Genomic DNA, 12,888 nt, shown 5'->3' with positions numbered 1-12,888 from the left:
CAGTGGTCATTGTTTTGATGAACTTCCCATCTATAAAGGCATGAAAGCCCTAGTTGTGCAGAAAAGAATGTCACTGATTGCTTTTATATTGGTTAAATGCATTATTCCCGAGTCTTCGTAGATCAAAATATATCCAGTAGGTAAGTTAAGAAAACAGCACACTCAGTGTTGGAGGCAAGTATTGCCTTCCTGTCTAAGATCTTGGTTGTGAATGCCATGTTTAAAAAAACAAAGCAACAGCATACGAATCTGCACATAGTGATGGAGCTTTCTAAATGTCTTTCTTGCAGAGGACCCAGTCTGAATCTCTGACTGATTTGAGCTGTACACCAGAAGAAGAAGAGGATGATGAAAAGGAGATGCATGCAGACTTGCCAGATGCTGTATTCAAAACCAGTGATCAAGAAGTGCCTTGTGGCACATCTGCAGTGCAGGACATGGCTTCCTGGCAGAAGCCCAGAATGCCTGAGGACCTTCCCCCTGCTTTGAGACTGGCAGTGACTCAACCCGTTTCTGAGTCTGCTGTTGCACAGGAAGCTTTGCTTCCAGAGAATGAACCGAAGGGCTGCCAACCAATGCTGGATACATGTGTGAAGTCTGAGTGCTTGCTGATGTCAGAAGGCAAAGGCTCCACAACTTCTCTGCACTCTGCTCCAGATGGAGAAGTACAAAAGCCAAACGATGCCTCAGCAGCATCGGTTCTGTTGTCTGGGGATGTGAGCAGTGATGTGTCAACTAGTACTTTAAATAAAGGAAATAAGGAGCTTCCTTCTGTGATTTCAGCACATAAAATACCATCTGAAGAAGATATTTCAACTACTAAGAATAGTAATATTTGCTTGGAAGAGTTAGAAGAAAACATACAGAGCGATGATCAGGTACCTGTGGAAATGTGCTGTAACAAAGAGACAAAGAAGGTGGTTGCCATGTCATCAGAGTCTAGCAAGCAGTTTTTCATAGGTTCTTCCCAGCCCACAGATTCATCCCATGTTTTACATCCCTCTTCTTCAGCTCAGGTGGGATCATATGCTTCCCAGTCTCTAGAGAAAGCAAAGGCTGTAGCAGCAGAAGCATCTGCTTCTGGCAAAGAGAACAGTCAGTCAGTGGTCCACAAAGAAGAGATTCTGGGGAAGAAAAATGAAAAAGCTGCCAATGAGCTCAATGCCTCGAGAAAGTTCTCTGTCTCCTCTGCACGGGAAAGGCCAAAAACCAGAAGCCTACACTTTCCAGAAGGTTCAGTGTGTGAAAATCCATTAAATACCAAGTTCTTCCTGTCCAACGTGAACGTCTCCTTGAAAAATGAGAAGTTGAGTGAAGACTTGCAGAAGGGATCAGATCTGGAAGATAGAAGAAGTAGCGACAAAAACCAAGCTTTGCTGCCAGAATCTGACTCTGAGAACATGGGCCAGTCTACAGAAATGTTGGCTGTCTGTGGTTCTCCAGCTGTCGATGCAGTTCCGGTGCAAAGTGATTCTTCTGCAGTATCTCCGAATCAACAAAGCTGTGAAGATAAAAATCCTTTTCAAGTAAAACTTAGATCCACCTCACTGTCCTTGAAGTATAGAGACCACTTGTCATCCGAATCAAAAGGAATTAAAAGATACAGTGCAGAATTTAACTTAGAAAATCAGGGATTGACTTTGTTTCTCAAAGGTGATAAGGCAGAGATCAAAAAAACAGCCGATACAAATATTGATGGTTCTTTAAATGAAAAGATCAAATCCAAAGCAAAGTCCTCTGAACAGCTTAGTAGCAAACCTCCGTTGCCTAAAAAGCCTGTCTTGCAAAACATAACTGTTCCAAGTATTAATGCATGCAAGGAGAAGCAGGACAAAACTATTCATGCTCCAGAATCCAGAAATGAAGATAGAGACGTGGAGAAAAGGCCGAATCCTACTAAAGTGCCTGGTAAGACTCCTGATACTTTGTAAAGTTGTCTTAACTCATGAAGAATGACCTTGCCTTGTGTGATTCACACATTCTGTTGTGTGAATCTCAAAACTGGTGAGCTGGAGCTGAGGGCTGTGCCTTTGGTGGTGTTGCTCCCTGATTCTTCCATTTGATTATCAGCAGGGAAGAAGCAGCAGACAAAGTAAGGCATTTTTACTTGGGATCTTTCTGTTTCATTGTATTGTTTAAAGGGTGTTCAAAGTGACACTCAACAAATACAGGGCATTAGCAAGTATTGTAAAAGAGAAATATCAAGCTACTAAATGTCCCCATTTAGAGCTGCTTTCTGGAAATTCGAAAGGCAGGAGCACATATTAAGTGCAGTGCCCTGTGTGAGGTGAATGACTCAGACCTGTAGACCTTTCCCTGCCATAGTATTGAGACAGAAATACTGCTAACTGCCTGGCATGCTCAGCACATTATTTATATGTTGTCTCCTATGAGTCTTGCGTGTTCATTTATTCGTCTTTACCATTACTCACTCCTTGTTTAAAAACAAGAATTAGCTACCCCGCAGCTTGCTGGACTAAGATCAAGTCTACTGCAGATCGTTAAATTGCACCCAGTTGTCTGTATTGTAAGCCAGAACATAATTGGGTTAGAGTTAAAAAATTCAGTCCTCTGGAGACCAATATATTGTGTGCCACAGGCAGAGAACAGAAAAGGCGACAGCGCCAGCTGAGGTCTTTGCAACCACAGTCAACGAGTTAAGTACACTCGAGCAATTATAACTGGAAAAACTCTGTTCTTCTCTTCGAAGAGTGACCAAAAGGGGGGAAAAAAATCGTTAGGCCTTCCAGTATGTAGAGGAACTTATTCCCTGCCCCAGTCTATCTGGTCATGAGTCTGATGTTAAGAATGCGAGGAGATGAGGTTTCTGCATGCCACAGCAGAGCTAGCCCTTCAGGTTGCTGTTTTCCACTGGGAGTCAGGCTCTGAGCCTGGGAGAGAGGAAACACTGAGCTGAAAGAAGACCTTAGAATGTGGCAGGCCACTTGTTCTGTACAAAAGCCTCTTCCTGGCCCCACAGACAACTTGCTGAAGGTGAGCAAGACTGGGTGCAGCAAAAGTGCAGTGAGAGCTGATGGGTGCGGGAGGAGGAGGAAAGGAAAGAAATGGAGCTGGGGAGCACATTTCTCCTGGCCTCTCCTCTGCTCCCACAGCTCTGGGACAAAGGAGACTCCTGGCCCTGGCTCAGGGCTGTTCTCTACAAAATGGTGTGTATGTCCAAGAGCCTGGCCTCGTTGGCAGGGCTGTGCACACCTGGAGTTTGACCCGGTGCTTCTGGTCTAGTAGCACTGTTTCAGATGTGTTCCTCTCCACCTGGCAGTATTACAGCAGATTGGTATGGCCTGGTATTGTCTGACACAGAGATTCAGATTAGCCTGTAGCAGTAATTAGTCTTGTTATCTAATTCCTCATTATTATATCATAGTAGTTTTCCAGCTTTGAACAACTTTGTAATGCATTCTGCTATTTTAGCATGCCAGGAGTAAAAGCTTAATTCTAAATAGAGAACACTCTACTCCAACTTGACCTGAGGTCTTTCCAGTTCTTTCCTACGTCACTATAGACCTTTTTCCTTAGAAATGGGATTGAGTCACTGCCTCAGCCTGAGCTGGCTACCACAGGCTGCAGGTGGGTGAGGAACCCCCACCTTCTCCAGCCATCTGGGCACAGCAACAGGTTTTGTGGGGGGGAATTAAGCAGCATCACATGGGAGAATTGCTGTATTACCTCTATATGGCATCTTAAACCATGGGATGCGATGAGGTAAAAAACAGCTTTATTGGACAGTACAGTACTCCTGTGCAAATGTCATTGTAAGCTCTTTGAAACTACTGCCTCAGCCCAGTGACTCAGGAGAGTATCTTTGTAAGTGCCAGGAATCTGAAAAGCACTGTTAGTATCACTCTTCCAGGGGTTGATCATGTGGCTTAACAACAGACTCTGGCGATCAGGTATTCTAGGCTGCCCACTTTATTTTTGGCCAACGACCTTAAAAGCTGTGGTTGCTACTGAGGAGCACTTGGCACTGTGAGGGAGTTTCTACGTGCTGCGTGTTAGGAAATTCCTCTGCTCAACAGGAAGGCAAGATGTGGAATCATAATGCAAGGGGGTGTAATACCCTTTTCCTTTACAATCATCTGCAGGAAGCCAGTTTGCTGTGTCACTGGATGAACAGGAGCAGTTTGGTTGATGGAGCTCAATTTTTGGCTTCTCAGCATTCTTGGTACCAAAGGCCCCGTGAGGACTGCGGGCAGGCTGCTGTGCCACCAAGGGGAAAGCAGCAGTCTGGCCCACCAGCATTTCCTGGGGAATGAGCAGGGGATTGTTTGGTCTCTGTGCAGCTGCAAGGTGACTTTTTAATGGATGTGTGAAATTAGTCACTCTATCTGTCCAGAGAAGGAATTTTTCTAGAGCTAAAAGCACAAGTCCTTGCAAGAATTAAAAACATTAAGCTGTGTTTTTGGGGGTTGATAGTCTATAAATCCTGTAAAGGGCAAAACCAACACATGCTACCGGGTTATTACAAGAGCAAAACCGTAATACCCATGTGAATGTGCACATGAGAATATTCAAAAATCAGTGACTGTAGCAGAGAGATGTTCTCTAAACGAGAAGAGGAACTGGGAGTGGGACAGTGACTGTAATGGCGAAGGAAACTGGTATGCATTGTCTAGGAAATTTGGGCTTTGAAGCAACAAAGAAAATGTTTCTCTCTGGGTAAAAGACATTGCTTTAGCGCTGTCCTGTCTATAGCTGAAAAGAAGACACTCTGTTTTTTGTTTTTTTGTTGTTTTGTTGTGTTTTTTTTTTTGCCAAAATACATTTGTTCTTAGGTTGTGTCAGGCTATTTTGTACTATGGCTGCTTTCCAGCAGTGAAATAGACTTCAATGCAAACATAGCACTTCCTGGCGTAAAAAAGACTCTCCTGGCATCAGTGGTATGGATCCAACCAAAAGTCAAATTCTTCACAGAGCTTAAAGAAGGAAATGCCAGAAATACATTGCCAAATCTTTCAGAATTCTGTGCTCTGAAATTAAGGAACTGGGTGTGTACTCTGACACAGATGCATGTAGTACATTACTAAACAAAGAGAAATATTTAGGGCAGGGTATATACTAAATGCCATCTGCCTTTTTAAACTCTTTTGTGAAATACTTGGTGTTTCACGATTGACCAAAGATATAATGATGTGGAATGAAATATGCACACGTGAGCGGTCTTACAAAACAATGACACTTGTGTGTACAGAGGGGTTATGTCCCTGTGTATAGTTGTTTGGATGAGTTAAGAATATGTTTGCTTTCAAAATACACAGGGAGTATGCAAGTTAGCTTTGCTGTTACCAGAGGTATGTCCTTCAAGCAGTTGTAATATTCTGCTTGCACAAATGTATGGCAAAAGCAATCACTCTTTGCAGTCCTCACAGGCATAAGATGCTCAGTATCAGGGACAGGATCTAAATGTTATAAAGAGCCTCTGCAATATTTTGTCCACACAAAGGTTTTTAGATTTAAAGGAAACAAGTACAGTAACTCAGGCCTTACCTAAAACAAATCGATCCCTAAACCTCAGGGGTATGTTTAAATATGTCTTTGTTGTGGTTACTCACATATGCAATGCACACATGCAACCTTACGCAGATTTGAATACACTGAGTATATCTGTCCATCAGTAGACAGAAGTAGGCATGTATTTCTCTCACTTTTCAGTGTGTGCATACACCAATGCACAATAACGAGTCAATCATAGATCCTCTTTAGTCCATAAATAGTACTGTATCTTCGTCTTATTGCTCACACAGCCAGTCAGGTAGATGTGAAAAAATAAACCCAGCTATTGATGGGAAGTGTATGCTTTCATATTCACAGTATTTAGGCAGAAGAGATTTCATTTGTAAGAGCAGAGCTGTAGTCTCTAAAGAAAAGGAAACCTTTTAGTAAAATGGTAAGGGAAATGGATACTTGCATTTAACACCTGCAGCAGGAGAATTTCCCCCCTTAGGGAGCACTGGGCCAGCCCTGCTGCTATCAGACCCAGCTGAGAAGAGCTTGGGTGATTCTTATCTGAGGTAAAGAATTGAGAAGGTGAAAGAGGGCTCTGTTTGGTTTGGGAGTTGTCTGGTGGTGAGACTCAGAGCTGTGGAAGCAGTGAAGGGCACGGGCCTGGCTGCCAGCAGTCTGAGAGATGAGGCCTGTGAAGAGGCCTTCAATGGCGTGTGCTTGGTAGCTGTGGTGGAATGGGTGGAGGAAGCTTTTGAGTGTGGTTTCAAGAGACAGCAGACTTTGGCAGCCCTCATGAAATGCTAGGTGTTCATAGGTGGAGGCACTGGGCACAGAGCAGTTAGACAAGTTTTGACCTGGTGTCCTCTCATTTTCTGTGACTTTTCCCAAGAGGAAGAAGGGGCTTTCTCTTCTTTCCAAAAGCCTCAGGCCAAATCTGTTCCAATGAAACAAAGAGAAGAAACTATCATGAGCTTAAACCTATGACTGAATGAGAGATACATCACTGCCAACAACATCCTTTATTAGTTTATGAAGTTATAAAATAGAGAGTTGAATAGTGTATTACTTAAACGTACTGTAATAAGAACCAAAGAATATAATTCAGAGTTCAGTTTTATTCAGAAATTTTGGAGTGTGCCATGGAAGCAAGAGGCTCACCCCTGCTTCACAGAAGGAGAACTGAAGGACAGAGTGAGTGAGTGTGGAGTTTGTGGCATGTCAGCCTTGCATGGATTCCAGCAGAAGATGCCTCTGCTTGCATTCAGCACTCTGCAATGGCAGAGCATACCCCCAGGGAACTCTTGTGCTAGCTGCCGTGTGTGTGACTTCTGTCAGAAATGGGAATTAGGCTGTGCTTTTGAGTTCTTTTGGTTTCGCTGTGGTTAGCTGGTTCCTTAAATGCTGAGCTTTGATGTGTGGTGCATGGTGAATTATGAAAGCATTCTGACTGCCTCATGACTGGATGAGATAAGATAGGAGGGTGGACTTATTCATGGGATTCAGACAGTCACTGAAATGAGGAAGGTGTGCAGAAATCACTTCTTGTGAATTGTTGCTTCTTGAGAATGCTTCTGGCTTCTTAGTGCTCTTCAGAACCCCAGTTTCATAGGAGAGACTCAGATAACCTTAAACTGTGAGAGTGACTCTCTACACCATACTTTGTCCTGTATTACTTTACCACCTTTCATCTTTTGCTAGTACCATAAAGCGGCTGGAACAGCAATGCATGTATATTGCCACACCACCTTCTCTGGATGGATGCGGGAGGATGTAAAGGACCTCTGGGCAATGGGAAAGATAGTAGATTGTGAATACAATGCAGTCTCTTCCTCCTCTTACAGTAATTTTAGCTGACTGATAAGGGAGAAGGTAGCAAATTCTGCAGATTGAATCTGACTTTTTTTTTGCTGAAGAAAACATTTCCTTCGCTTTGCCTGCCTGACATACTTCCTGTAGCAAAGACTCACAGCAGCAAGTGTAAAATGTAATTACTTGATGAAAGAAGAACGCCCATCCCAGAAGCAGATCAGTTCTTGATCCTGCTCAAAGTAGGTGATGGTACTCTGCTGTCAAAAGTCAGGCCTGCACAGGTACATTATCTTTCAACCTTCAAAGATGTTGATAAAGAGCTTTTTCATTGCTACTATAACAGCAGCATTCTGATACTATCTCTTGCAGGATCATATTTGGCTCTAATTTGGCTGCCTTTTAATTAGCGTTACCTGGGTGTCTGGTTTCTCATCAAGAAAATTATTGGAAAAGCTCAAGTGCTTGACACCTCCCACTGTAATATCTGCCTTATGGAAAACGCTGTTGTAATAGCAGCCTCCTGACATATCACTGAGGGATTGGTAACCCTGTTGTGCTAGGAAATGCACATCAACACAATAGAGGGAGGAATCCTAAATACACAAAGATAACACAGAAATGGAAGCACAGATAGCAGCAAGACCATTACATGTAGTACAGTAAATAGAGCTAGAGCATAGCAGTCATTGTCAGTATTGATTGTTTGGTGGGAGCTGAGGAAGAGCAACGCATAGTTCAGTCAGTGTTTACAGAAAGCCCCTGTGGTGTGACAGGGAAAATGGGACAGAACACAAAGGGTGATTTTGAATCAGGCAGACTAAGAAGTAACATCCCTAGCAGAGCCAAGGCAGAAGCTGCGTTCCCACTATCAAGGGAAGGCTGGTGAGTAAGTTGAGAGGGCCTTCAGAGTAAAAATTTTGGTATCTGTGAGGACCAAGGTATTAAAGACAGTAAAGGACAATGCAGAGGCTATAGTTACCATGGAAAAGGACCTGTGTGGTGCTGTGCCAGCTATACAAGGCCCTGTCTTGGAACTGAGGCCTTGACATGGGGCAAAAGGGGATGTTTGGTGGGATGGAGAGGAAGAGGCAGGCCAGGCAGGCTTCAATGGAGAAACATCTTGGTAACAATGATAATGCCTTGGTAGTATTAACTGCTGTGTGGATATTCATTAAGGGATGCTTCTGAGGAACACCAGACATCACCATCACCTTCAATAGTGGCAGTCAGTCTGCCTATCACAGCAGTGTGATCTGGGAACTGATGAAACACAGAGCCTAGTTTTATTTGGCAGTGCACTAATGGGTTTTGCCCAAATTACTTACTGCCTAAGTGGATACATTGGCATGACCTACAAACAAAGGAGATAATGTGATTGTGGATATATTAGCAGACATCGCATCAATTCAGCTTTGTGGCTTTAGTTATGATGGTCTTGATGAAATTAGTCCTAATATAGTCAGAGAAGACTGCTTAGTAGTCCTTGAGCTGCTAGTGGTTGTCTTGGAGAAATGTGGAAAATAAGGGAAAGTAGCATGTCTTGAAAAGGGGGGTGAGGTGGGGAAAACGGGGTAAAAGGGTGGTATGTACCACTTAGAATGAAATACTGAAAGGAATAACTGAGCTATTTATGAATGTCCACAAGATAGCATGAATGTGAGTTCCAAACAACATGGTTTGGTGATGAAAAGTCAAATCAAATGATAACTGTTGTGAGTGTTAACACTGTTAACATAACAGTGTTAGCTGGCAAACGAGTGTCATGACATCCCCTCACGACACTCCTGTAAGTACAGTCTTGGTGAAGCTATTCATTGGGTTGATGCAGAGCTACTGAGTGTGCTGGCTATGTTTCACTGTCCTTTTAACGGTGGCCACCCTAGTTCTGGCACTGTTCAGTATATTTAAGGACATGGGTGACAGATCTAAGTGTATTTTTCTTACATTTGCAAGTACTAGCAGGCTGGAAAGCCTGTAGGCACATGGCGAACAAGAATAGAAATCAGAGTTCTCTTGAGAAAGTGGAGACGTAGTCTGAAAAGAATATTTTTATTATAGAAAAGTACAAAGTGCTGCTCTGTATGTAAAAACACTGAGATGCACAGATACAAAAAGGGAAGGGGAGAGGGGAAGTAAGATGATCTAGAGCTCAAAAACTAAACTTGAAACAAGAATAAGGTAATCCTGCAAACAAGCCTGATTGTAGTGACTGATGCATATAGGAGGCAGTCTCCAAGGCATGTGAAGTAGTCATTTCACTTCACCTGATGCTGGCACCTTGTGCCAGAGTGGAGCCAGACTTGGACCAAATTAGGACAGTACCTACAAAAGCAACCAGAGAATAAAACTGATCAGAAAAGCTTAAATTAAAAAAAAAAAAGGAGAAAATATGGTCTAAATCTTCAAATGCACAACAGATTGCCACAAGGACAATGTGAGTAATCTGCTCACAACCACAGTGTAGAGGAACAGAAGTTACAGATTTAAATCAGAGCAAAGAAGATTTAGCTTACCCGATGGGGAAAAAATGTAGTGGAAAAAGAACAGCAAAGTCTCTGGGGAGTTCTGCCCCATCTTTGGAGGGTTTTAAGAGCAGACCAGATGAATACCGGTCAGAATACAGTTTATGTTAAAATTTGCAACTAATCTTGCCATACATCTGAAGGGGTAGACTAGATGACTTTGGACATCTTTCCCAGCGTTAAATTATGGTCCTCTAAAATGAGATAAAAATGAAGCGAGGGCAGCCAGCAAAGAGAAGAGAGGGATTATGTGAAGAACGGCTGTTGGCATGGAAAGATGGGGGATGTAGGTGGCATGCAGGGAATTGGAGTAACTTGCCACGCAGGGAGGAGGGAAGCTTCTTCAGTGTCCTGGCACCCTTCTTTGTCTCTGCCCCGTCTGCACAACTGGGCTTCCTGGCTTCTTCTTTTCAGAGGTTTCCCTACAAGATCACGAGGTAAACGTTATGGGAAATGCACGTGTTAGCTGGCACTACGTCTTCCTTTGCCCTTAAAGAAAATCTTGTGCTCTCTTTTTGTGGTTTTTATCTGGCAAAGGCTTTGCAGTGCTTTCATGCTAACTAACTTCTGGGGCTGGGGCCACGTTCTTCTAAATTAGATCACAGCTCTCCAGAAATGTGTGCCACCTCCGCAGGGTCCTGAGGCAGGGAGGCACAGCTCCATGCCAGCACAGCAGCTGAGCACGTCTCTGAGCAGGATGCTGAATAGATAACAAACATTTTTAAGGGGCAGAATTATGCATGATGTTGGGATGGAAGTGCTTAACTTCAGCTCTGAAGTGGCCTTCCAGAAATTTGGGAACAGCGGTGACCAGAAGTGCCTGGGGAAAGTTAAACTGCCTTTCCCTGTGTTAGCACTATTCTTATTCCTCACATAAACCATGCAGTGGCTCTGTATTAGTTGTAAAACTGAAGTTCGGGTGCAGTGTAAACCAAGGGAAAAGTGGAGAATGTGGGGGCTGGAGCCAACAGAGGAGCTGAGGCTTTTCTCCCATTCCAGTTCTGTCCAGTCTACAGACCAGGTTTCCCTACACAGAGTGTTTGAATATGCAGCACTTCACTTCCCCATACATTTGCCTACCATTTGCTCCTTAACAGCAAGGAACACACTGTTGTGAGAAAAACAGAGTAGCACTTTTGACCCTTTTCTCTAGGAAATGCAATTTTTTCTTGTCTTCCTGAAATCTCCATTCTAGTAGAGCATGATGAAAGTGATTGGCCCAAATGCAGAACATGGTGTGTGTCAGCAGCGCTAACAGTATTTCTGTGTGTTCACGCAACACAGGCTGCAGGCAACAGGGGGCTGTGCCAGAGAGGCTAAAAAGGTCACAGGAAGGCAGCAACCAGACTAAAGCACTGGCTGCTGCTGTTTGGGAATGGGAATGGAGGGGGCAGAAGGCGAGACCCTGGAAAATGGGTGGTTTCACAAAGCTTGATTGACTTTTTCTCAATCTCCCCCATGTGAAGGCAGTGGCAGTGGATTCTAAGTGAACAAGGGTGAGAAGAGTTTTTCACCAGTAGAGTGGTAATTTAGTGGAAACATGAGGATTGTGAAAACATGAGGATTGTTCTCTGGAGACCAATCTGAAAAGAGTTCCTATTTACTCAGGCTTATCACACTTCGTGTGACAAATCGGCATATTGAGTAAGTGAGAGCTGAAGCTAATTACAACTCTCTTTCAAATAACCATGCGTATAAATAATCTGTCAACAGAGAGGAGTGTGTCTTTGGTGATTGCTGGAGACTCCAGAAGGGAGCCTGACAGTCCCACAGAGCCAGCCTGGATCACCATCGCAAGGCAGAAGCAGTGGGGAACGCAGCAGGAGCAGGAGCTTGATGGAGAGAAACCTGTCACTCCGGATACTAAATCAGATACAGAGAAACAGAATAAAGAGAAGGAAAGAACAGAGGTACTTACAGTACAAATTTGTGATGATTTCATCTTATTACATTTCCGTAATATTCCTTTAATCCACTGCTGTTTTACTACTCAGATGCCATAATGATGACAGATACTTAATGAGTATAACCATAAGCAACAAAGATGCTGCTCTCATAAATGCGTTATAGATGCAGAATTCCCCGGTTATTCAGATAAGTAATTTTATTTGTCCAAGAAATCCTGGAACTGTGTGAGGTGTGAGAAATTTGTTGGGTGCCCACTGCATACCTATCAGAGGTAAGGTGTGGATTGTAGGCTAAGATAACCAAAATACAGTACTATGTTGTGCAGTCTCTTTCAGCGCAATAGGATTGATACAATACTCTCTCCACCGTTTCATTGAATCTCCTATACCTTCTGACTGATCTAACACTGAATGTAGAGCCCGGTCCCGGAAGGATTTTAGAGCAACAACATTTAAAGCTTTGAGAAGTGAAACAGGATAAAAATAGCATTTGCACTTGCAGGCATTGCCAAGATATAAACTCTGGTTCTTTGTATATATAACTGAAATGCACAATGTGGTGCCGTAGAATACGGGCTTCAAAGATCCTATGCAAAAAAAGTGATACCAGTAGCAAGTGATCTTCCCAGGTGACAAAGCTGTGCTAGCAGAAGCACTTGGCATTAATACAGAATACTAACAAGGCTTCCCTGTTACTGGGCTAGCTCATGGAGGCAGCAGTGTGCGAGTACTGCTGCCTGTGTTGCCTTGTGCACGGTAAGAGCCCAGCACTGATGCAGGAACATGAGTGGCTTACACCAGTTTAGCATTCCCAGTGCAAATGACCTACTTTCTTGCTTAAAATGGTACTATAAGAAACCCGATTACTGTATTATATCCTGGAATAGAAAAAGATGTCTAGATGATGAAAAAAATAGCAGTGGTTTATATTAACAGGAAGTAAAACCTAATAAAATGTCTAGGCAAGATTGTAAACTGCAAAAATACTCAGCACTGTCATAGCAGTTAAAACACAGAGGGTTTAAATGATCCCAAAGTACAGTTTCTGTGTCAAGTAGGAAACTCCAGATTTTAGTTGGCAGTGTTCATGCCGTGCAAAATTCATGCCATGCATTTCATTTCCCTGTATCTGCTAGCAGAGAAACATGCCAAGATGCTCCTGACTGCTGTGTGTGAGGCGTGGTGCC

The 12,888-nt window shown here is 43.3% G+C and overlaps 1 protein-coding gene across 12 annotated transcripts in view; it reads left to right on the top strand.

Annotated features, from left to right (window-relative positions):
• Positions 1-12,888, top strand: part of CRACDL (capping protein inhibiting regulator of actin dynamics like) — a 63,599-nt gene that overhangs the window by 47,569 nt on the left and 3,142 nt on the right. For all 12 annotated transcript variants that reach the window (XM_046901131.1, XM_004938496.5, XM_003640533.6 and 9 more), the window contains 2 exons: positions 291-1,908; positions 11,508-11,704. In XM_046901131.1, coding sequence (XP_046757087.1) covers positions 291-1,908; positions 11,508-11,704 — 1,815 coding nt within the window. The remainder of the gene's footprint in view (positions 1-290; positions 1,909-11,507; positions 11,705-12,888) is intronic.

Source organism: Gallus gallus, chromosome 1, assembly GCF_016699485.2.
Source record: "Gallus gallus isolate bGalGal1 chromosome 1, bGalGal1.mat.broiler.GRCg7b, whole genome shotgun sequence".
Classification (NCBI taxonomy): domain Eukaryota; kingdom Metazoa; phylum Chordata; class Aves; order Galliformes; family Phasianidae; genus Gallus; species Gallus gallus.
Note: the sequence above shows the minus strand (reverse complement) of the source record. Positions and strands in the feature narration are given on the sequence as shown.